At 48.9% G+C, this 25,674-nt stretch overlaps 1 protein-coding gene across 2 annotated transcripts in view; it reads left to right on the top strand.

Moving 5' to 3' along the window:
• Positions 1-25,674, top strand: part of pde8b (phosphodiesterase 8B) — a 44,116-nt gene that overhangs the window by 9,643 nt on the left and 8,799 nt on the right. For both annotated transcript variants that reach the window (XM_072661501.1, XM_072661500.1), the window contains exons 2-18: positions 2,031-2,087; positions 5,398-5,588; positions 6,466-6,525; positions 6,945-7,002; positions 7,279-7,367; positions 7,927-8,005; positions 8,115-8,255; positions 8,780-8,868; positions 8,963-9,017; positions 10,762-10,813; positions 11,652-11,729; positions 12,827-12,903; positions 14,650-14,814; positions 18,742-18,799; positions 19,774-19,903; positions 20,078-20,276; positions 24,849-25,066. In XM_072661501.1, coding sequence (XP_072517602.1) covers positions 2,031-2,087; positions 5,398-5,588; positions 6,466-6,525; positions 6,945-7,002; positions 7,279-7,367; positions 7,927-8,005; positions 8,115-8,255; positions 8,780-8,868; positions 8,963-9,017; positions 10,762-10,813; positions 11,652-11,729; positions 12,827-12,903; positions 14,650-14,814; positions 18,742-18,799; positions 19,774-19,903; positions 20,078-20,276; positions 24,849-25,066 — 1,796 coding nt within the window. The remainder of the gene's footprint in view (positions 1-2,030; positions 2,088-5,397; positions 5,589-6,465; positions 6,526-6,944; positions 7,003-7,278; positions 7,368-7,926; positions 8,006-8,114; positions 8,256-8,779; positions 8,869-8,962; positions 9,018-10,761; positions 10,814-11,651; positions 11,730-12,826; positions 12,904-14,649; positions 14,815-18,741; positions 18,800-19,773; positions 19,904-20,077; positions 20,277-24,848; positions 25,067-25,674) is intronic.

Here is a 25,674-nt window from a genome sequence, read left to right as displayed (position 1 = left end):
GTGTTTGTTTCTGAAAGAGCTCTTCTGAGGTTTTGTTGATGGAGTGAGGAGAGACAGAGCGCCGGGTGTTTGTTTGGAGGAGCACTCAGAGCCGCTGGTGTGTGTGTGTGGGGTGGAGGAGAGGGAACACTGTGTTACCATGGAGATCTGTACATTTCTCTTCCGGTGAGTGTGAGTGAAGAGCTGGGTAATGTGTTGTTGTTTATTGGGTGTGACAGCGCTGGCCTTCAGGATTCTGATACCTGAGCCGATAATCAATATTCAATCAATAACCTCAGTTATGTCAATAAGTGCTGATATTATGCAAATGATCTTTGTTGTGTTTATATTACCATGTGTTTATAAAACAGATGTGAGGCTGTACACAAACACACACACAAAGCAACACCAGCTAATTAACTACGCACTTACACTGCATGGCCAGAAGTATGTGGACAGCTCTTTCAATGTTCCTCTTGAATTCAAGGGGTTTGTCCCTCACTGCACCAGAGGACAGCTGGGTACAATCTCTGTATCGTAACTTTTGCACCATAAGAGTGTGTGTGTGTGTGTGTGTGTGTGTGTGTGTGTGTGTGTGAGAGAGAGAGTGTGAGTGTGTTCCGAATACCCCGTTCGAGCTGTTCTTTGGTTCTGTCTTTTGCAGGACTGAGTGAATGTGGATCAATAGCGGGCCGGTGCTGCAGCCAGGCCGCATCATCCGAGAAGCTAAATTTAGCCGAGGCTGATTGTATCATGCCCCCCTGCGCTGTGTGAAGGGGCCGCTTTGTTCCACGCGTGTGTGTGTCCTCAGCGGGAACATGTGACTGAGCAGTGACACACACAGTGTGCCATGAGGAGGAACAGTGAGCAGTGTGTGTGTGTGTGTGTGTGTGTGTGTGTGTGAGAGAGAGAGAGAGAGAGAGTGTAAGTGAGTGTGCCATAAGAACCCATAAAAACAAGAAGCCCAAATAATAATAGAATCATTAATCAATAATAATTTATATTCATTAATATTGATTTCCAACTCATATTGTCTCCAGATATCAGTCAGAGTACTGCCCCATGCCAGTCTGATACCAAATCTAATCTGAGTCCCTTTAATGCTGAGTATTGTCTGATACCGATCCGATACAGGTACCCCAAACCTGAGTATTGTCTGATACCGATCCGATACAGGTACCCCAAACCTGAGTATTGTCTGATACCGATCCGATACAGGTACCCCAAACCTGAGAATTGTCTGATACCGATCCGATACAGGTACCCCAAACCTGAGTATTGTCTGATACCGATCCGATACAGGTACCCCAAACCTGAGTATTGTCTGATATTGATCTGATCAGAGAATCTTAATGTGGAGTATGCCCTGAAATGGTTTCGATCAGAGTACCCACCAGCTATTAACCTTCATCTGAAAAGGAAAGCTGAGCCCTTCAGAATTCGCTAGCAACCAGCTAGCAACACCATAGAAACCACCTGGAATACCATAGCAACCACTTCAGGCATGTTTTTTTCAACAAACACACACAGAGAGAGAGACCTGTGGTAGTGTGTCATGTGGTGCAGTTGAGAAGCTTATGTTGTCTCTCTGTCTGTGTGTGTGTGTGTGTGTGTTCGGTTGAGCAGCTTATGCGGAGTGTTAAGTGCTGATGACAGGCAGGTAAGAAGACTGAGCTTGAGCGCGAGAGCCTGTCTCACACTGCAGAGCTTCCAGCCCAGCTTTCACTTTTTAACCCCCTCATAACGTACAGGCCGTGGTTCTGCCGGGGGATCAGGTTCGGGACTCTGTGCTGAGGTTTATCAGCCGGACGTGAAGAAAGGAGCGTCTGCTTGCTGGCTGAGCAGTAGGACCGACAGTAGGCAGTGTATTGGGGAGGGCTGGGGCTTCTTTCTTCGAATGAGGCAGGTTGTGGAGCATGTAGGTGTGTGTAGAGCAGCTCCTCCAAACATCGGGAATGGTAAAATTAATAAATCAATCATTTGATCAGACCTGGGTATCGATCCTTCTCCTTTGTCTCTGGTTCTCACCGGTCCTCTCTGTCTCTCCTCAGGTGTCGGCTACTGAGGAATGCATCGGGCCTATGCGTCTGACCCAGGAACCAACGCAGGTACGACACCTCGGCTCTTTAAAGCCACAGTATGGTGAATGTCCACCGTCTCCCCTCCCTCCTCATGTAGTTCGTCAGCCTGTCTGTGAGCTGTCTGATGTTCTGCACTAGTGCACGAATATCGATGTGGTGTCGCCATCAGTGCCCCTACGGTCACGTTAAAATGTTAGGGGTGTAAGAAAATCTGGATGTATGAAGGTGTGGTGATATTCTGTTGTGCAGAACTGTATCGGTTCTCAGAATCGCAGTATTGATTATTAATAATAGTTTAAGTGTAAAGATTGGTGGCAGACAGTGGTTCATTTAGTGTTGCGTTTAAACCCCGGCCACTAGAGGGCAGTGCTGTCTTCAGATCTCACTGTTCTTTAGTTGAATTTGTATCTAGTCAGAAGTCTTTTACTCAGAGTTTCTGAATAGGTGTGTTTTTATATCACGAGTTTTACTGAAATTTGATTATTGATTGACAGCTTAAATACATTCATTATAAGGGTTGTCCACAAACTTTTGGACATAATGTTTGGCTTTGGAGTTACTACAACTACAAAGCTGTCCCACAGCGGCTAATTGTGACTGATAGTCTATGTTTGGGTAACGAATTTTTTACCATACTGTTCCCGCCTGGTGGCTTCTGTGGGCTCCTGAGCTAACGTACGTTGAACCACAGCTCAGCCTGATTTGATTGGTTGTCTACATTTTCCATAATGATACTTCAGTGGTTTCCACTTCCTGCCCTGGAGACCCTAATCGTACATCGATAGGCTCTTAAGATTGTTGAGATATGGAAGTGATAAAGACCGGTCAAGCCGGCTGTGGCCTGAGGATCTGTCCGTACTGCAAGGGTCAGGAACACTGGATTATCTCCAGAGGACGGACTGAGACTGAGATTAGCTTGAGTGTGAACGCAAGGCATTGTGCATGGCATTATGAATGTGCAGGAGCTAATTTTCTAAATTACTGGCAGTGTAACAGCGCCCCACAGACTGCAGTACCACATACATCAGTCTCGTTTCATTTGGCCTGTTTCTGTTGGTCGAAAGTGACTTTTCTGTATGGTGATTTCCACACCACTGCTGTGAGGCCTACAGGCTCGGACGTTTCCACAGCCTGCCATTGCTGGAGTGACTCTACTTTGTGGCTTGGACGTTTCCCATGCTGGCGAGTTCACTACTAAGTGGCTGGGATGTTTCCTTTTAATATGTCTAAATTGCAGCTGTGAGGTTTCCTTAGATGGCAAAGCCTCTGCACCGCGGGCTGGATGTTTCCCGGGCTAATAAAGCCTCTGCACCGCGGGCTGGATGTTTCCCGGGCTAATAAAGCCTCTGCATCGCGGTCTGGATGTTTCCCGGGCTAATAAAGCCTCTGCACCGCGGTCTGGATGTTTCCCGGGCTAATAAAGCCTCTGCACCGCGGTCTGGATGTTTCCCGGGCTAATAAAGCCTCTGCACCGCGGGCTGGATGTTTCCCGGGCTAATAAAGCCTCTGCACCGCGGTCTGGATGTTTCCCGGGCTAATAAAGCCTCTGCATCGCGGGCTGGATGTTTCCCGGGCTAATAAAGCCTCTGCACCGCGGTCTGGATGTTTCCCGGGCTAATAAAGCCTCTGCACCGCGGGCTGGATGTTTCCGAGGGCTAATAAAGCCTCTGCACCGCGGGCTGGATGTTTCCGAGGGCTAATAAAGCCTCTGCACCGCGGTCTGGATGTTTCCCGGGCTAATAAAGCCTCTGCATCACGGGCTGGATGTTTCCCGGGCTAATAAAGCCTCTGCATCGCGGGCTGGATGTTTCCCGGGCTAATAAAGCCTCTGCACCGCGGGCTGGATGTTTCCCGGGCTAATAAAGCCTCTGCACCGCGGTCAGGATGTCTCCTGGGTTGGCAAAATTGAGTCATATTAGTGTAAATTCCTGTAGTGTTACTCTACCGCCTCAGTCCACATGCTGCTCTCCCTTCAGATGCTGTTTCTAGAGCCCTCCGCTCGTCCACAAATGCACGTGTACAGCGTGTCCTTCAGGAGTGGCTCACACAGGCTGAAATCACATAGCTTGTAGATGGATCGGCTCTAAGGAACAGTAGCTGCTCCCTCCTCTCAGTTCTGAGCTCTGGTTTTAAGCCCCTATTACAACCCATTGAAAAATGCCACATCCTTTGGCTCAGTAGTCCTGGAGAACCCCCCGTCCCCCAGTTCTTTGTACTGTAGCAGAATTTAGTGCTGCTTTACCGCAGAGGCTAGAGATACTAGTTGAGCTCTTGAGAGTCCTGGCAGCTCTGGTGCGAGTGGGGTGAGGATGCTGCGCCCCCTGAAGGTCGTAGTGTAGAGATGCAGGGTGCATGGGCAGCAGTGGGAAAGGTCCGCTGCGTGACTGGGCCAGTGTGGAATTTCGCACCCGGGCTCTGTGGTTACCCAGCGCTGCTCCGGATGAAAGAGTGTTGAACTTTCACACACCCCCACCAACACCAGCCCATTCCTCCCCCTCGTACTTTCATCATCGCCAGAGTGCAGGAGAAGATGCATGCGCTCTGTTCTTCTCACACAAGCTCACACTCTGACCCCTGTGCGTGCGCACACACACACACACACACACACACACACACACACACACACACACACACACACTAAGCTTTAGGGAACTCTGATGATGCTGTGGGACAGTAAACAGTAGCTTTAGCAGATTGTTGGGATTGGGACGGAGTCAGGAATAGAGTGGGTGGGTGGAGGATGGGGTGAGAGCTGCACTGAGAGCTGCTGACCGATCTGGGCCTTTTTCCGTGTGTTTATCAGGGTGTTTATGTTTTGGCAGACGTGTTGTTTATTGTTGTTTACTGTTGTTTATATTCCAGTAATTTAACTAATGAGGTTTGAAAGAGAGGTCAGCTCCAGTGGACATTAGGGGGGCGAGCGCAGATGTATTCCCTGTTGCTCTTCATGATCTCCTTCATGTTTTTCTCTTTCCTGGGTGAACTTGGATGATCATGGTAGGATCATTTCCCCAAAAAGGTTCCGACCCGATCTGGTAGACTTGGATATATTATATATCCAATCCGATCCATGAGTCAGAACCAGTAACGATCTCCATTTCAGCTGGTAGGACGGGCGATCCATGAGTCAGAACCGGTCAAAATCTCAATTTCAGCTAGTAGGACAGTCTAGCAATGAGTCAGAACCGGTCAGAATGTCCACTTCAGCTAGGAGGACGTTGGAACCGTGAGTCAGAACCAGTCAGAAGGGAAGACAGTCCGCCTGTAAAATCTTGTTGTTGATGTTAAGGTGTTTGTGTTCCCCCGACCCAAACCTGTGTATCCTTCACCTGTGCAGGTGTTGCTGGTGTTTGCTAAGGAGGATGGACAGAGCGATGCCTTCTGGTGGGCGTGTGAGCGGGCGGGCTTCAGGTGTAACGTGGCCCGCACACCCGAGTCTGCGGTCGAGTGCTTCCTGGAAAAACACCACGAGATTGTCGTCGTCGATGGGAGACACGCACGCTACTTTGAGGCCGAAGCGGTCTGCCGGTGAGGCATACACACGTACACACACACACTGCAGTCAGAGAGACCTTTTAAATGGACAGAAGTATTGGGACACCTGCTCATTCAAGGGGATTTTCTCCTGCTTTTGTTGGAGTAGCTGATTTTGGAGGAGCATTGTTGTGAGGATTTGATTGCATTTACACACAGGAGTTATAGTGAGGCCAGGCTGTTGGACGGATAATCAATACCCCACCTCATCATCCCCAACTCATCCCATCCAAAAGTACTGGATGGAGCTCCTCCACTATCATTCCAGAGAACACAGTTCCTCCACTGCTCCACAGCTCCTCAATGCTGGGGGGCTTTATACCCCTCTAGCCCACACCTGGCATTATTAGGCAACATTGAGCCAATAGGGTCATGATGTTGATCTGCTCCAGAGAGTCCTATTCTATTGGCAGTACTTCTTTACAGGGACTAGACAAGCTGACACACACACACACACTCTGAATGAAGTCTATGTTGCTTTACAGTCCTTGTCCAAATGTTTGTGGACACCCCTTCTAATGAATGCATTCAGCTACTTTAACTTTAAGAACGCTCTTGTTGCTGAATGCAATCAGTCAAATCCTCACAGCTCCTCCAGAATCTAGTAGAAAGCCTTCTTCTCTGGACAGATGAGGAACTCTTCAGTACCCTTAATTTCAGAAGAGACAGGGAACGAACAGGTGTCCACATACTTTTGTCCGTACTGTATGTGATAAGTGTTCCTCATGCAAAGCAAGTGTACCTTATAAACCAGTTAATCATTGCACTTAATCATTCTTTGTTTTTGCTTCATCTCTCACGCTCTCTCTCTCTCTCTCTCTTTTTCTCTCTCTCTCTCTCTCTCTCACGCTCTCTCTCTCTCTGGCTCTAGGCTGATCCGAGCCACCAAGCCTTCTGAACACACCGTTATCCTTGCTGTGGTGCCACAAGCGTAAGTACCAAGCCCTGAAACTCACAAATCAGGCATTCCTTCAGTGCTGAAGGGGCTCGATCACCTCGATCACAGGTATCAATTGAAGGTCCTAAAGATTTGGGGTCGTTAAGCCCCCCCCCCAAAAAAAATGTAAACAATAAAAAAAGTGATTGGCAGTGGTGTAGCCGTGGCAACGTAAACATCCCTATAGCCGTCGGCCTTTTCTGGGTTTTATAAGCTTTTATTTCCGGGCCATAGCCGGGCTCCGAGCCTGTGGGGGATATTGGTGTATAGGGGTGATGTTACATTTAACCAGGTGTTGCTATGGTAACTGCTGTTGTGAGTGTGCACACTGTTAGCATTCAAGTATAGCACGGCGGCTAGCCGGCCATACTACAATTAACTGTGCTCTCTCTCTCCCTCCCTCTCCCCCTCAGGCCCTCAGATCAGGAGGAGCCCTCCGTTCTGCCTCTACTGTGTTCTGGTTTCTCCAGAGTGAGTGTTCTCCCTCACTGACATAACACCACTAAAGCGCAACTGTACACCATATGGGCAAAAGTATTGGGACACCTGCTCATTCACCACTGGTCTGGCTTCAGGACCAATCAGCTCAAAACCCCCAGAACTCCAGCCCAAATTTCTTGTGTTCTCCTCCTTGCCTCAAATGTGTAATTGTATCTCTCTCTCTCTCTCTCTCTCTCTCTCTCTCTCTCTCTCTCTCTCTCTCTCTCTCTCTCTCTCTCTCTCTCTCTCTCTCTCTCTCTCTCTCAGAGGTTTATGGAGAACACCAGTGTCTCAGCCTGCTATAACGAGCTCATACAGATCGAGCATGGAGAGGTTCGCTCCCAGTTCAAACTGAGGTAGGCCCCTGAACACCACCCAGCCAGACTGTTCTGTATTAAATATCAAATCAACACCATAATCATTTCTGGGGATGGATCAGTTCCATCTAGCCTTAGTCCTAGACGCATCCTGTAATGGACTTCCCACTGATCATGGTTAATAGAACCATCTACACAACCTAGTATCAGTCAGCGGTGCAACATCCCCCCTCTCATGATCCGAGGAGTGCTGGTGGGAATCCCGGGGCAGGCAGCCTGCCTGCCATCAGCAGCCGGAGTCAGAGGGAGCACAGTAGACCTTGCTCTCTCTCAGGGGTGGGTTGATGGTTGAGGGCACTTCCTCCCCACTTCCTCACTCCTAGTGTGATCAGCCGAGCTTTCCTCCGAGTGCGCCAAGCCACCTAGCGATGCTGCATCAGCGGCAGTTGGAAAAGGGGCATGTTCTGGTCTTCACTCTCCCAGTGTTTGGGGCATTGATGGGGTCAGCGGGGATTAATGATGATAATTATTGTTTGCAACTGTTATTCCTTTTGTTTGTGTGTGTGTGTGTGTGTGTGTGTGTGTGTGTGTGTGTCAGAGCCTGTAACTCCATCTTCACAGCGCTGGAACATTGTCAGGAAGCTGTAGAGATCACTAGTGAGAATCATGTCATACAGGTGGGTGGAGGAGTTGGTGTAACTCTAGTACTGAAAGCCAGACTTTAGGCCCTGTAAACACTGTTGATTTACCTGTGTGTGTGTGTGTGTGTGTGTGTGTGTGTGTTAGTACGTGAACCCTGCCTTTGAGCGGATGATGGGCTACCACAAAGGGGAGCTGATAGGAAAGGAGCTGACTGAGTTTTCTAAGAGTGATAAGAACTGTTCCGACCTGCTGGAGTCCATCAACACCTGCATCAAGAAGGGAAAGGTCAGCCAATCACAGAGCACCATTCAGCCTGCTCTCCCTTATCCAACTAGGGCATTATCCATCAAAGCTCTAGCCAGTCAGGTCAGATCGAGTATTTTAAGGTAATACTTGATATTGGAGTAAAATAAATTATATTATGGAGATCAGTTATAGATCATCTCAGGTATACACTATATGGACAAAAATATTGGGACACCTCTACACTATTCCACCCAGAAGAGGCATTAATAGGCATCAGTAAGGAGCTGGTCCCCCTTTGCAGCTCCAACAGCAGGTTGGGGGGGTTATTAATTGGCAGAACAAATTGGGGTGAAAATGGATTAAAACAAACAAACAAAAAAAAAACACATCACAACAACAATCCCAGTTTAACCAGTAAATAATTCCCAGCTGCAGTTTTATGACATCCAGCTTGGACCCAGAGTTCCTAATATATGTGTGCTGTCCTCAGAGCTACAGATACTAGGTCAGATACCATGATAGCAACCTTACATATTGTCTGTTGTGTGTGTCTGTGTGTGTAGGAGTGGCAGGGGATGTACTATGCCAGGAGGAAGTCAGGAGACAGCATCCAGCAGCATGTACGAATTACCCCCGTTCTCGGCCAGGGAGGGTGAGTGTCATGACCCTCAGCTGCTCATCAGCTCTCAGCAGCTCTGACCGAAATGAACCTGAACTCATCTCCCACCTCCTCTCTCGCCTTACAGGAAGATCAGACATTTCGTGTCCATCAAGAGGCCTCACTGTGACAGCAACAGGCAGGTGAGTCTTTGCTACGGACAGGTGCGGGTCTGTTAAACCCTTTAAAGCCCGAATCAATCAGTAGATTGCCAGAAAATGACACCTTTCCTTATTTTGCCTCATATTTAGTGCATCAGGAATTTATTGCTCACAGCAACAAGTCGCATTAATAATGGGACCCATTAATGTCTGAATCTGTATGTATTTTTCTGGTGCATGCAGAGGACAGATAAACCACTAAGGGGCAGAAAACCTGCATCTGATTTTATTTTCTTATTTATATTCTTATTGCTTCTACCAAGCAATCCAGGAGTGCCTTTTCAGGAGGCACTGTATGTATTCTTGGGGTATGTAGGACCCTCCAGCTTCTTCAGTCTGTTGAGATGAGGGTGTGAAACTGGGTCCTATTCTATACTGTAATGTATGCTCCGCTCTCAGGAGGTTAGGAAAGTCACAGAGGTGAAGTACCTGTTGGCGCAGGGCTCTGTTGTAAAAGTGTAAAAAGAGTAATTAGGGTAATTATAGCCTTTTCACCCAGCGGACCACCTGAACACGAATATAGCAATGCCACAGTGTGAAACCAAGGCCCTCGATCATTAGGAACACCTGCAGTTTGGAGCGTCCACTACGCTTCGGTGTCTGATTCAAGACAACTCGCTCATTTAAATCAGATGCACTGTGTGTCTAAATGTTTGTGGACGCCCCTTCTAATGAATGCATTCAGCCGCTTTAAGAAGCTGTGATCATCCAACATCCGAAATCCTGACCTCACAAACGCTCTTGCCGCTGAATGCAATCAAATTCTCACAGCAGTGCTCCTCCGCCAAACTCCAGTAGAAAGCCTTCTTCTCTGGACAGTAGAGACAGTTACTCCAACAAAACTCTTTTTAATAGCCTTGATTTCAGAAGGAGCTGTGACTGAGCAGGTGTCCCAATACTTTTGTCCGTTTCGTGTATTAAAACTATGCAGTGCAAGGTTTATAGACACGTGGTTTGGTGTTTGTCAGTTCTGATTGGTTAGCGGTTGCTGTAGGATTGCTATGTTACCCAAGTTGAGCGCCATGGTGTTGCTTGGTGGTTGCTGTGGTATCCAAGGTGGGTGCTATGGTGTTCCTGAGTGGTTGCTACGATGAGGATTGATCTCAGGTGGCTGCTATGGTGTTGCGATGATGATGATGGATATCTCCGGTGGCTGCTAAGGGGTTGCCAGCTGGTTTGTAGGCAGTTGCTATGGTATCCCAGATGGTCACTGGGGTTTCTCAGGCGGTTGCTCCTGGGCTGTGGTACGCCATGTGGTCGGATTGGTGTTACCAGTGCCTCATAAATAATGGGAGGCTGGTACATTCCCAGCAGCCAGTCAGATTTCAGACATCCTTCCGCTGCAGGATCTATTAGAGTCTGTGGTTTAAAGCGTTTGGACCAGACTGAGGAAATCGCTTTTATTATAACTAATAACCGATCAGATTGATCAGACCGTAGATTTCTGTCATTTTTACCAGTTCTACCGTTAGTCACCAACATCTGCCCTCGGGGGGAAGCTGGGCCGACTGCGCTCACCTGAGCCTCAGTCAGATGGGTCAGCATGGAGGATTGGAGCTTTCTGTGCCCGGTGTTTCGGTCCTTATATACTGACAGACTGACATATTCATATTTATATGATCTTCTGATTCTGAGGATATTCGAGATGCAGAAATCCCCAGGAGGAGGTGCTGCTGCTCGACTCCCAGCTTTACAGCCTGAACTGATCTGATGTTTGTGTTCGCAGGTCAATAAGATCAGTAGAGATGAAAGATGCTGTGGAGACAACGCACAGTCAGGTACTAAAGCACTAATGCACGCACACACAGTCCAGATTTTTAAAGAACAGTTACTGAGGTCACGTGTGAAAAAAAATAATGGACAAAAGTATTGGGACACCCCTCTTAATCACTGAGTTTAGGTGTCTGATTCAGGCCACACGTCAGTGAAAGAACAGGAGGTTCTAAAGAGCTCACTGAACTCCAGCGAGGTTCTGTATGTAATAGGAGACACCGCTGCAGAAAAGCCTCCAACTGACTCAATAACTGCAGAGCTCCAGACCTGCTGATGCTGGTAGAGCTGCAGAGGGGGGCCGGCTCCTTATTAATGACTATGGGTTTAGAACGGGACGCAGGAAAGCTCCCAACGTGAGCGATCCCTGCACGCCTGGTGAACGCGTTTGTGTGTGTGTGTGTGTGTGTGTAAGTATTCTTGGGGAAACTAGGTACAGACATCTCGACTAAACAGGAAAGATTTCAGGCTGGACGTGCAGGTTGAGACTGTGTCCGAGTGCCGGGCACAGACTGGAGTATCTCCCAAAGCTGGGGGGCTACCATCATGACCCAGCAACCTGCCCCCTCCATGGCTTTTCTCCAGGGTGTTGCTCACCGTGGAGAAAACGCCATTGACGGCCCTTTTTGTGATTCCATCTGTAGGAACAGACTGCACACACACACACACACACACACACACACACACACACACACACACACACACACACGATGAAAAGAATCCTTTTTGGTGCTGCTGTCAGCATGAAAATGAGACTTGTTAGCTGACACAAATGTAAGTGTGTGTGTGTGTGTACCCTTGTGCATTTGTGTGTGCACTCATTGTCTATTCTGCCTCTTTACCCAGAATGCAATTCCCTGCGTCATAAGGACCGGAGGAAAGAGTCTGTGGACGTCAGGTCAATCAGCTCACGCAGCAGCGATGGTGAGTGTTAAAGACCCTGAGCCACAAATTACAGAACCAGCTCAGAACCCACAGAAGCCCGATCTGCAGGCTTCCTTCATACATTACATACAGATTATTAATAATAATAATAATAATAATAATAATAAATATTACATATATAAAATAATACATAAAGGCTACATTAGTATTACATGTAGACAGTTACACACACACACACACACACACGCACACAGAGCGAGTGAGGATGTGAACAGCAGTGAGATCAGTGTGAATGGGGGAGAATGGGGGTGAACTGGGGTGAGTCAGGCTGCCTGAATGGCCGTGTGAGCAGGGGGGAGTTTTCTTAGTGACGTGGCGAGCGGTGATGACGTCAGCACTCCCACAGCCTCAGCACGCTCTGACGCAGACACAGCGGCTATTTAAAGACCACGTATCCCCATTACACCCCCCACCTCTCGCTCGCTCGCTCTCTGCCTCTCTCTGCCACTCTCTCTCTCTCTGTGTAAGAGCAGTATTAGAAAAGATAGAAATGCAGGTATTTTAAAATATGAGGAGGTTTGGGATTAGCTGTGTTGCTGTGTGTCTCCGCAAAGCACTGTAGTTACTACAGTACTGCTGACACAGACGTGCAGATGCACACACACACAGCTTGTCTAGTCCCTGTAGAGAAGTACTGCCAATAGAATAGGACTCTCTGGAGCAGATGGACATGCAGCTATTGGCTCCATGCTGCCTAATAATGTCAGGCGTGGGCTAGTAGAGGGGTATAAAGCCCCCCGGCATTGAGGAGCTGTGGAGCAGTGGAAGAGCTGTTTTCTGGAACGATGGTGATCAGTTGGGGAGTTCTAGTTCTAGTAGAAAGTCTTCTTCTCTGGACAGTAGAGACAGTTACTCCAACAAAAGTAGGATCAGCTCTTTTAATACCCTTAATTTCATGAGCTGGCGTCCAAATACTTTTGTACGTCTGTAATAGTACTGCAGATGAAAGTAGATAGGTGTGAAAATAGGAACAGCGCTACACCAGTGGACGCTCAGGACTGTCTGTGATGTAAAGGTATTAAATATGTGTTCATGCATAATTCCTCTTCCTTCTCCTCCTCCTCCTCCTCCTCCAGCCCCAAGTCTGCAGACCCGAAGGTATTCCTCCATGGCACGAATTCACTCAATGACTATAGAGGCTCCCATCACGAAGGTAGGTATACACCCTCTCTCACTCTCTCGGTCTCGCGCACACACACACACACACACACACACACACACACACACACACACACACACCTCCCACTCTAATAAATGAAACGTTTCTGCACACAGGGCCTTCTAGATAATTCTACACATCATCCTCCATCCTGTATCCTACTAATACTCACACACCACATCCTCCCTTTTAGTTAAAGGGGCTTTCATCAGCTAATCTGATTTGAGCTTCTAGCTCAGAGCTCCTGCATGCATAAACAGCAGTGTCAGGCTCGCATTGCATGACTGCTTTGTGGCTCATCATAGCCACAGGACTGTGCTTTAGCAAATGCTAACAGTTGTGGCCTTATTGACTCTAATCCCACTTGCATTGGCCACCACAGTTATCCTGGTCCTGGAAAAGCATCTTCACCTCCATAACCGCTTTTAAAGCCTGACTCCTGCCAGAAAATAAAAGCAAGAAACCCCTGACGCTCTGGGGTTGGCCATGTGGCCGTGGAAAATTACTAACAGCGCGCCCAGAAGCTGTAGCCGATTTACTCAGCCGATTTAATGAGTTTACGGTCATTACTGCTAATAATCAGTTTCACATTTCCACCATTCCTCAATCCAGCGGTGGCATCGTTTACGTCGCCCCAGCGGACACCTGGTTTTGCGCATTTGTTTGGCCATTGAAACCCAGGTCATGAAGCTCCTGATGCACAGTTCAGTCAGTCAGAGGCAGTTAGGAGCTCTGTAGTGAGAGTGAGTGAGTAATACAACAGATGATAGATGGGTTTTCCTCCCCACTTCTGTATGGCCTAGCTGTTGTTGCTCTTAGACGCTTCCCTCTCAATATAACAGCACTTACGGCTGTCTGGGGCAGACCTAGCAGGGCTAAACTTTCACTTTCACGTCCTGTTAAGCTTTTCCACTGCCAGCGTTGGTTTGTGGAGACTGATGAAATCTCAGCTTAGCTTCTTCTAAGAGCAGAGACAGGATTTCAGGATCCAGACTGAGGTCTGAAACCGGACAGTCCGCTTACAGGACGTCCTGTAATGAACCATAGAGCTTTTCTTCTGTACAGCGTGATATCAGCCTGCAGCACAGTGTGTTTGCTGCATAAACCTTATGAAACGAGTTGTTGGAGAGGCAGGTCTCCCTTAGGTCCTTTAGGTGCTGTAGTATAGAGGGGTGCTTGTTTGCAGGGTTATCAGCGGCTGGTTAGCAACACTGCTGCAGTAGCAGCCTATTCATGTTTCAGTCAGGCTTATGGGCCGTGGGCACCTATTGGGATGATTATGGTGGTGGTGATGATGATGAGGGCTTTAAAGAGAGGCTGTGTTGTTCAGTGCTGGGCTTTATGAGTCTTGCACGCAAAGCTGGACCCTCAGGGTTAGGGATCAGATGCTAAACACACACACTGAAGCTACTGCTGTAATGCTGGCAGAACGCTGGTTAAATGTGGGCTAAACACTGGTATCATGTTGGCACACACACACACACACACACACACACACACACACACACAGCTGTATTCTTGTCTGTAAGGTCTTCCTCTGTTCGATTAGATGAGCAGGGAAACTGATGCTAGATCTGATCTCTGTGTGTAAGAGTGTCATTTAACCCCACTCACAGAAGCTGGTCTTCTGAATAAGGGTGTGTGTGTGTGTGTGTGTGTTCTCCTGAGTGAGTACATGGGTATACCACCTTATTGTGTCCTTTATTCATTCATTCATTCTCTCTGCCTTTGTCTCGGCAGGTGATAAACATCATTAACGCGGCGCAGGAGAGCAGTCCGGTAACGGTAGCCGAGGCGCTGGACCGGGTATTGGAGATTTTACGCACTACAGAACTCTACTCGCCGCAGCTCGGCTCCAAAGAGGATGACCCTCACACCAACGACCTCGTGGGAGGGCTCATGAGTGTGAGTACGGGCGTGAACGTGAGCCTCAGGGGACGGATATACTGTTCGTCCAATGAAATCACCCTAATTGAAGAATCCACAGAGCGTGGGTCGCTGGAGATCCTTCCATTAAAGCAGGAATCATTCAGAAGCGTTTCACTAGATCCACTCTCTCAGGATCAGGATGCGGTTACTGTTGCCAAGCATAGCGATAACACAAGGGCGGCTAATTCAGGTCCAGAAGGTTAAAAGAAGTCCAGCCCAGGATTTTGTGCCATGGTTAAGCTCTGTGTGGTGCTACAAAGGGTTCTGTTTTGGGATGATCTGAGTGAAGAACTTTTCATATGGTATCAGTGGTTCTTCTAAGGCATCACTCAAAAAGACACTTTATATCACTGTTATTTTTAACCCTTTAAAGCCTACAACCATCAAACAATAATTGCCAGAGTGTCTATTTGAGCTCCGGACTGTTACGGGACGGTCAGGGAGTGGACTCAAGTGCAGAGAGGAAAGCCTGTAAGGACAGGCCTTAATGTGTGATGCAAGGATGTGGTTAATGTGACTGTGGGAGAACTGGGTTCGAACCAGCAACCCTGGCACTGCGCCACCAGCAAGCACAGGCGATTGGTGGAGTTGCACCCCTCATAACAATGGGGGAAAAAGGCGGGAAAACCAAACAAAGGAGACACCAAGATGGCGTAGCTCAGACTGAGGACAGCTCTCTAACAGCTCTCTAGAGCTCGAACTGAAGCAGCTCTTTAAACAATCAAACAAAACATCAAAGGTTTCTTTGAGCCGCTTGATTGTTGAGCTGTGATCTCTTTAGCTTCTTTCTTTTACAACCCTGTTATCTTCTTTTCTTTGAACTTTTCTTATTCTTGAACTTGTTTCTTTTCTCTCTTTAAACTTTCCACTTTCTCTCACTCTGAGTACCGTACCGGTCACCCCTCTACAAAGGTGTGACAAAGCACCGCCCTTTGTCACAGTCTTAAATGCTGTTACCACCAGGTGCGTCTGATTGGCACTGATTACCCCCTAGGATCTCTGGGAATTGGAGTTCCCTTGGGGAACAGTGGCTCGCTGCCGTCGCCATCTGCTGGTAGGCAACAGCAGACACCGACCCCCTTACACTGAACAAGTATTTAAAATTATTTTGTATCACATTTAATACATCTGGACTTTATTAAGCTTACGCTCTTATACTCATAGCTGCCCTTAAAATTTTTACTCAAGCAGTGACTCAACAGCGTGAACAGCGCTCTGAGATCTCCTCAGTGCTGAAGAGAACCAGAAAGAGAGCCGTTCAGCAAACCACCGAGAACCACGTTCTCTCCGCTGATTGGTCAGATCTGACCCAGAGCTAGAGAGTAAACTCAGGGGGAGGGTCCTGTGTTCCGGACAGTAGAGCAGTAGGGCAGGCCAGCACCCGGCTGCGGGGGCCGTTCAGCTCAGACGTGCGGAGCAGCACACCGACAGCCTCCTTCAGTCTGAGAGCCGAACCCGACTTTACCCCACCCTCATGTTCCAGAAGTCATGGCCACCGTGGTACAGTACAGTGGTGCTGTCCAAGCGCTGGAGCGTGCTGGATGCTGGAGCGTGTGACTTCAGTGACCTTTCCCCAAATGGCCTTTAGTTAGAGGTTAAAGGGTCAGTCTCACAATAAAAATATCTCAGGAGATGCTGCAGCTGGAGTGTGTGTGTGTGTGTGTGTGTGTGTGTGTGTGTGTGTGTAAGCTTCCATTACCCAAAGCCTGCAACCTCTCACGGGGGCTTTGTTTGGAGCACGGGTCATTACTTTCTTGGACTTGGGGACTTGTTTAAGGACTCTCTCTCTCTCTCTCTCTTTGTCTCTCTCGCTCTCTCTGTCTCTCTCTCTCTCTTTGTCTCTCTCGCTCTCTCTTTCTCTCTCTCTCTCTCGCTCTCTCTTTGTCTCTCTCGCTCTCTCTCGCTCTCTTTGTCTCTCTCGCTGTCTATGTCTTTCTCGCTGTCTCTGTCTCTCTCTCTCTCTCTGTCTCTCTCGCTCTCTCTCTGTATCTCTCGCTCTCTCTGTATCTCTCGCTCTCCGTCTCTCTCTCTCTCTGTCTCTCTCTCTCTCTGTCTCTCTCGCTCTCTCTGTCTCTCTCGCTCTCTCTGTCTCTCTCTCTCTCTCTGTATCTCTCGCTCTCTCTGTATCTCTCGCTCTCCGTCTCTCTGTCTGTCTGTCTCTGTCTCTCTCTCTCTCTCTGTCTCTCTCGCTCTCTGTCTCTCTCACTCTTTGTATCTCTCGCTCTCCGTCTCTCTGTCTGTCTGTCTCTCTCTCGCTCTCTCTCTCTCTCTCTCTCTGTCTCTCTCTTTGTCTCTCTCGCTCTCTCTGTCTCTGTCTCTCTTTGTCTCTCTCTCTCCGTCTCTGTCTGTCTCTCTCTCTCTCTCTCTCTCTCTCTCTCTCTCTCTGTCTCTCTCGCTCTCCGTCTCTCTGTCTGTCTCTCTGTCTCTCTCTCTCTCGCTCTCCGTCTGTCTCTCTCTGTCTCTCGCTCTCTGTCTCTCTCTCGCTCTCCGTCTCTCTGTCTGTCTCTCTCTCTCTCTCCGTCTCTCTGTCTGTCTCTCTCTCTCTCTCCGTCTCTCTGTCTGTCTCTCTCTCTCTCTCTCTCTGTCTCTCTCGCTCTCCGTCTCTCTGTCTCTCTCTCTCGCTCTCCGTCTGTCTCTCTCTGTCTCTCGCTCTCTGTCTCTCTCTCTGTCTCTCTCTCTCTCTCCGTCTCTCTGTCTGTCTCTCTCTCTCTCTCTCTCTCTCTGTCTCTCTCTCTTGGTGAAATTTGCTGTATTGAAGTGATGAATATGCCGTTCAGATAAATGCTGTAGATTTGATGGGACGCTCTTCTGCCCCACACACCCCACTCTGACCCCCAGCCCCAGCACAGACAGCAGCAGCAGCAGCTCATGCCATTGTTCGCCCAACCCCTAGATACAGTATATGATCCTACTAAGATAACGTACTAAAATGGAAAAAGAGAGACACAATGTTTCTACAGCCTTTTTCAGATTAACGATCGTTCACACCAAGACCTACCAGCATTTCTCTGGACTTTAACTAGAGCTGATTTCTAAGGACCGTCCTCAAGTCCTCAGTGGCAATCATGAGGGCCCAAGCACCCCTTTAGAGACAGTGCAACGACTAATCAGCCTCGTCTACCAAAATCTACTTAGTTCATAATTAATAAACATTAAAGACCAAATTAGTTGCCATTGAATTTAATAATGATCGATTAGTTGGTGGTGCCAGCGCCCATCAATCGCCAAAGTTCGCTGATTAGTGTCGAGCTCTGCTAGTGAGAGCCGAGGGTGGAGCTCTTCTAGTGTGGTTACGGATAAAGCCCCCCCTCCTTCATCTAAAAGAGCCAATCAGCTTGCTGGTTACGGATAAGGTCCCGCCCTTCAACAAAAAGAGCCAATCTGGTTACTGATTACAAATAAAGTCCTGCAAAGGTCAGCGTGCCGGTCAGATCGCGTCAAAATAAAAGTCAACGAAGCAGTAACTCAAAATACTAATACAAAATAATAAACTAATAAATAAAAATAATAATTAATAAACTAATAAAGCATATTTTATTGCTGCTACTTTGCACATCCTAGTTTTTTTGCCATTTTGACAGGAAAGACATGGGACTTTGATGTATCTTTGATATTTGCAGCTCATTAAAACGCTGTATTTTATATTTTATACTTCATTCATCTTCATTGTCAGTTATCAAATCTATAAAACAAGCCGGGTTTAAAGGTTGTGAGCTACATAAAATCTAACTGATAATTGAGTGATTCAGAATCAGAATAATGGATGAATCTTATTAATAATCGACAGGTTATTCCACTATCAGCACAGTGGTTTGGTGCAGCTCTGTTCCACAGCAGTTCCTGTGTTTTACTCTCAGACTGTAACTATCTCGCTATTCATGCTTTCTCCTTGTGTCTCCTCAGGATGGCCTCAGGCGTCTCTCGGGAAACGAGTACGTCTTCTCCAAAAGCTCCTTTCAGAGTAAGCATCAGTCCGCCGTCCACTGCCGCATGCCCTCATATCGCCTCGTTCAGCCTTCTGTTATACAACACCAGTGGACTTCAGTTTCCGTAGCGATGTATAAACTGGCAGAAACATACGTGAGCAGGAACAGAAAGAGGAGTGAGCTTTTTGAGGACACCTCTGTACTTCTGGAGATGCAGAGCAGCAGCAGCAGTGAGGGAGGGAGGCCGAGCTGCGTGGCCTTTTTACCAGCAGCTGTGTGATTTAGTCAGTTATTATCAATCCTTATATAACTGTACAGGGAGGTGCAGGGCCGGTGCATTGTGTGTGATTGTGTAAGCTGATCACACACTGGCCTGGTTCAGGACACACACACACACAGAGCCGGGCCTGGGTCAGTAATGAGGAGTCGCTCTTCTGACTCTCATATCTCACCTGAAAAGGCTTCAGGCTCTCAATTCCACAGGCTTACGTTTAGCACTCAGCCGTGCTTAGCTACAGCAGTGCCCCCTTAACCTCTAACACTTAGACGTCACACTTAGTCACAGTATATGAGTGTGATGTGTGTGTGAGCAATATGGCAGATACACTGTATGTATGTACACCATAGAATAAGCTACAGAGGGGCTGAGCTGTGGAGCAGTAGAGGAGCTCTGTTCTCTGGAATGATGGTGGTGGTGGTGCTCCATCCGATACACATTTGGGATGAGCTGGGGTGGGGTGTTGATCATCCATCCTACATCCTAACCTCACTAACGCTCTTGTCACAGAATGCAATCAATCAAATCCTCACAAATTTAGTAGAAAGCCTTCCTGCCCGGACAGTAGAGACAGTTCCTCCACTGAAACTCTCTTAATTACCCTTGATTTCAGAAGAAGCAAGGAATGATGTGATGATGAGGTGTCCCAGTACTTTTGTCCATATCGTCTGTGAGCGTATAATGTGTGAGATATGGCAGATACGAGTGTGATGTGTATGCGTGACATTTCAGACATGAGTCAGAGCCAGTTGGCGGTGCCGGTGCCGCTGACGGACGTGCCGGCCTCCATTGCGGAGATACTGGACGAGGAGGAACACTGGGACTTCAGCATCCTGGAGTTGGAGGCTGCAACTCACAAGAGGTAAAGAGGGAAAAGAGCCAGACTGGCCGAATTCAGAGGAATCGCCTGATAAAGCTGCCTAACCCACAACTCCCCTCCCTCAGGATGGAATTCTGGGTACCTATGTGTCTCTGCTAGCCTCTGATATCTCAGCTTGTAGTGGGGACGGTCACTTGCATGCTGCGTCTTTTCCAGACCCCTGACGTACCTGGGACTGAAGATCTTTGCTCATTTTGGAGTCTGTGAGTTTCTGAACTGTACAGAGGCCACGCTGCGCTCGTGGCTGCAGATGATCGAAGCTAATTACCACGCCTCCAACTCCTACCACAACTCCACCCACGCAGCCGACGTGCTCCACGCTACCGCCTACTTCCTGCGCAAGGACAAAGTCAAGGTACGGCAGCCTGCTGCAAACGCACATCAGACGTCTTCATTTCTTCACAGAAAGTTCAAACACCCCCCCCCTGCCGCCCACACACACACACACACACACACACACATTTATTACTCCTTCAAATGTGTAGAATTAGATCAGGCTGATTCTGGAGGAGTCTGTCGGATTTAAACCTCTGGTCTGCTCTTGATGGTTGAAGTGAGGCCTTCAGAAAGAAGGGTGGAGGTGCTTTTTCACATGACTGTAGACGGCTTCCTTCCCCCTTAGGTAAAAATCAGAGCACATTGTGAGGGGAGTAAAATCTCCCTGGCAGTGCTGAGCATTAGTCTGAGATGCTGTAATATTTGACTCAGTGGATGGGGCCGTATGGGCTTGGTCTCAGAAGGACTGCGATTCAGCATCTTTTTTTAATCCTGGTCATCCAGTTCATTTGAGATATTTGCAGTTGTGCTCATGCGAATCTGCTGATATTAAAGTCTGTCCTGGCCTGTATAAGGAGTTTAACGCTGATGACTCTGGATTTTTCTCATATGCTGTAATACGTCGAGGCGGTGTGGAGAAACACAGAGCTGGCTGCGTTATTAGTGCATTCGAGGGATATTGAGACCTGGTGGGTTTGGGCATTACATCAGTTTGCAGTGATGTCATGGATGAGGGTGAGTATTTGGAAAGACAAGCACTTGTTTATGTGTGTGAGACCAGAGAGCAGTGTCGGAGGCTGTGTGTGTGTGTGTGTGTGTGTGTGTGTGTGTGTGTGTACTGGAGTTCAAAAAAGGCGTGATCCTCACAGCCGCAGAGCGCCGTTTGTGTTGATTTTAATACAGAGCTGCACGGCTCAGCACCTACTGCCAGGGCCTGAGATGCCCTTATATAGAGGAGCTGAATCCACTGCATTGACTTTAACTCTTGCTGTACCTTCACACAACACCTTTCACCTCTCATCGCCCAGGTCAGTGGTCGCTCAGCACCTGTGGCTGTCAAAGGCAGTCCGCTGTACTCTATTGTCCATCGTAGGTGGTCCGCCGTACTTTACTGGCTATCTAAGGCAGTCCGCCGTACTCTACTGGCCATCACAGGCAGTCCGCCGTACTCTACTGGCCATCACAGGCAGTCCGCCGTACTCTACTGGCCATCACAGGCAGTCCACCGTACTCTACTGGCTATCTAAGGCAGTCCGCCGTACTCTACTGGCCATCACAGGCAGTCCGCCGTACTCTACTGGCCATCACAGGCAGTCCGCCGTACTCTACTGGCTATCTAAGGCAGTCCGCCGTACTCTACTGGCCATCACAGGCAGTCCGCCGTACTCTACTGGCTATCTAAGGCAGTCCGCCGTACTCTACTGGCCGTCACAGGCAGTCCGCCGTACTCTACTGGCTATCTAAGGCAGTCCGCCGTACTCTACTGGCTATCTAAGGCAGTCCGCCGTACTCTACTGGCCGCCACAGGCAGTCCGCCGTACTCTACTGGCCGCCACAGGCAGTCCGCCGTACTCTACTGGCCGTCACAGGCAGTCCGCCGTACTCTACTGGCTATCTAAGGCAGTCCGCCGTACTCTACTGGCCATCACAGGCAGTCCGCCGTACTCTACTGGCCATCACAGGCAGTCCGCCGTACTCTACTGGCTATCTAAGGCAGTCCGCCGTACTCTACTGGCTATCTAAGGCAGTCCGCCGTACTCTACTGGCCGCCACAGGCAGTCCGCCGTACTCTACTGGCCGCCACAGGCAGTCCGCCGTACTCTACTGGCCGTCACAGGCAGTCCGCCGTACTCTACTGGCTATCTAAGGCAGTCCGCCGTACTCTACTGGCCATCACAGGCAGTCCGCCGTACTCTACTGGCCATCACAGGCAGTCCGCCGTACTCTACTGGCTATCTAAGGCAGTCCGCCGTACTCTACTGGCTATCTAAGGCAGTCCGCCGTACTCTACTGGCCGTCACAGGCAGTCCGCCGTACTCTACTGGCTATCTAAGGCAGTCCGCCGTACTCTACTGGCCGTTACAGGCAGTCCGCCGTACTCTACTGGCTATCTAAGGCAGTCCGCCGTACTCTACTGGCTATCTAAGGCAGTCCGCCGTACTCTACTGGCTATCTAAGGCAGTCCGCCGTACTCTACTGGCTATCTAAGGCAGTCCGCCGTACTCTACTGGCTATCTAAGGCAGTCCGCCGTACTCCACTGGCCGTCACAGGCAGTCCGCCGTACTCCACTGGCCGTCACAGGCAGTCCGCCGTACTCTACTGGCCGTCACAGGCAGTCCGCCGTACTCTACTGGTTATCTAAGGCAGTCCGCCGTACTCTACTGGCTATCTAAGGCAGTCCGCCGTACTCTACTGGCCATCACAGGCAGTCCGCCGTACTCTACTGGTTATCTAAGGCAGTCCGCCGTACTCTACTGGTTATCTAAGGCAGTCCGCCGTACTCTACTGGCCATCACAGGCCGTCCACCGTACTCCACTGGCCGTCACAGGCAGTCCGCCGTACTCCACTGGCCGTCACAGGCAGTCCGCCGTACTCCACTGGCCATCTAAGACAAACTTCTTGGGACGACGGTCAGGTTAGACTCTGGAGGCCTCGTGGTGAGCGCTTTAATCTTGCCTTCGCTGTGGAGCGACACACTGTCCCAACTGCTGCTGTGATGATCTGGGGAGTCATTGCATCCATCAGTCAGCCACCCCTAGTAGCGATAGGAGGGACACCAACAGTTTCAGCAGGGCAATGCTCGCCCACACACAGCAAGGGTTTCCCAGGAATGTCTCTGCCAGACTGCAACACTTCCTTGGCCTTCCAGATTTATCACGGCAACCTAGGGAGTGTGCAGGATCTACAGGCCCGGCTGCAACATCTGTGGGCAGAACCTGCATGCCTCCACACCCAACCGCATGTCATCTTTAGTCAGCCACTGATTGTGCTCTAAGTTCTCCTACTTAGAAAGATGAGAGAGATCTGTAATGTTTATGATAGGTACACTTCAACTATGAGAGACAAAATGAGAAGAAAAACCCAACAACAAAAGTTCAACTCTACTTTGTAACATAACCTTTGTTGGCCATGACAGAGGTCAAACGTTTCCTCTAAGTCTTCACCAGGTTTGCACACACTGAAGTTGGTATTTTGGCCCATTCCTCCATGCAGATCTCCTCTAGAGCAGTGATGTTTTGGGGCTGTCGCTGGGCAACACAGACTTTCAACTCCCTCCACAAATGTTCTATGGGGTTAAGGTCTGGAGACTGGCTAGGCCAGTCCAGGACCTTGAAATACTTTTTATAGAGCCACTCCTTCGAGTGGTGGGTTTGGGATCATCGTCATGCTGGAAGACCCAGCCACGTTCCATCTTCAATTCTCTCACTGATGGAAGGAGGTTTTGGCTTAAAATCTCATGATACACGACCCCATTCATTCTTCCCTAAACACGGATCAGTCGTCCTGTCCCCTTTGCAGAAAAACAGCCCCAAAGCACGATGCTTCCACCCCCATGCTTCACAGTAGGTGAAGTGTTCTTGGGTGCTCAGCATTCTTCTTCCTCCAAACACGACGAGTTGAAGTTGACCCAATCCTCTTCTGGATCATCCATATGCTCTCTGGCGAACTTCAGACGGGCCTGGACCTGTACTGGCTTCAGCAGGGGGACATTGGGGGCCTGGCACTGCAGGATCTGAGCCCCTCTCGGCGTAGTGTGTTACTGATGGTAGCCTTTGTTACTTTGGTCTCAGCTCTCTGCAGATCCTTCATCAGGTCCCCCCGTGTGGTTCTGGGATTTCTGTTCACCGATCTCATGATCATTTTGACCCCACAGGCTGAGATCTTGCGTGGGGCCCCAGATCAAGGGGGATTATCAGTGGTCTTGTATGTTTTCCATTTTCTTACAATTGCTCCCACAGCTGATTTCTTCACACCAGCCTGCTGCCTATTGTAGAGTCACTCTTCCCAGCCTGGTGCAGGTCTACAGTTTTCTTCCTGGTGTCCTTCGACAGCTCTTTGGTCTTGGCTATGGTTAAGTTTGGAGTCTGACTGTTTGAGGTTGTGGACAGGTGTCTTTTATACAGATAACGAGGTCAAACAGGTGCCATTATTACAGGTAACAAGTGAAATTCCTGAGCGACGAGCAGACCCAGCAGCACACTCGAGATATTTGAAATATTAGAACACAGTTTTAAAGTCTTCAGAAGTAGTTTTTTTTATATTAAAGTGATGTAATGAAAACTGGCCGCAACCACAAAGTGCTCACTGCTAGGTCATCCGTGCCCGTGCACCGCCAGATGAACACGCTGTCCAGATAAACTCGGGAATGTTGAGGAAATCTGAGGAAATGTATTAAAATAAAGTGCTTAGAACATCCAGTAGCTCTGCCTGAGTCTGCTTAGCTCAGAGCATCAGACTCAGACTCTGCTGGATCCACAGCCCACAGGTATTTGTGGCACCATCATCCTCGTGCAGCGCCACCTGCAGGAGCCTGAAGTTACCACCACCTCAAACACACAGTGACTTCATTTCTAGCACGGCACACCTGTACTGGCTTCAGCACGCACATGGACTCTGAGCTGCAGGTGAACTGTGATCTGGGTTTTCAGGGCAGTCTGGACCAGTTGGACGAGATAGCAGCGTTGCTAGCGGCGACAGTTCACGACGTGGACCACCCGGGCCGGACGAACTCGTTCCTGTGTAACGCCGGGAGCGAACTGGCCATCCTGTACAACGACACAGCCGTGCTGGAGAGCCACCACGCGGCACTCGCCTTCCAGCTGACCGTCAGAGACAGCAAGTGCAATATCTTCAAGAACATGGAGAGGTACGTGCGCACACACACACACACACACACACACACACACACACTCACACACACTCACACACTTACACACACACTCATAAAAATTCCTTTCAGCTTACCATAATCAACTAGAAACCATAACAACATCAAAGAGAACACGTCTTTTATTGATGTTCATTTCTTCCTTTGATTCCTACTTTATGCCAGGAAATAACCTGCTGGAACCCTCTCTCTCTCCCTCACACACACACACACACACACACACACACACAGTATCTACATGAGAACTACACCATCCCACAACCAATCCTTCCACAGTATATGGACGTGAGCACTTCTCTGCTCTGATTGGCTGCCTTGGCCTGTGCCTTATACTAGAAGGAGTCCAGGGCCAGAGCGAATATACGGATATACCCTATATGGACAAAAGTAATGAGACACCTACTTATTCACTGCTTCTTCTGAAATCAAGGGTATTAAAAGAGCTGTCAAGGGAAGAAGGCTTTCTACTAGATTTTGGAGAAGGAGGAGCATTGCTGTGAGGATTTGATTGCATTCAGCAACAAGAGCATCTGTTAGTGAGGTCATGATGTTAGATGGACGGTCAGCACCCCACCTCACACCATCCA

This window comes from Salminus brasiliensis, chromosome 18 (genome assembly GCF_030463535.1).
Source record: "Salminus brasiliensis chromosome 18, fSalBra1.hap2, whole genome shotgun sequence".
NCBI classification, from domain to species: Eukaryota; Metazoa; Chordata; class Actinopteri; order Characiformes; family Bryconidae; genus Salminus; species Salminus brasiliensis.
This window is presented reverse-complemented; position numbering and strand designations above follow the sequence as displayed.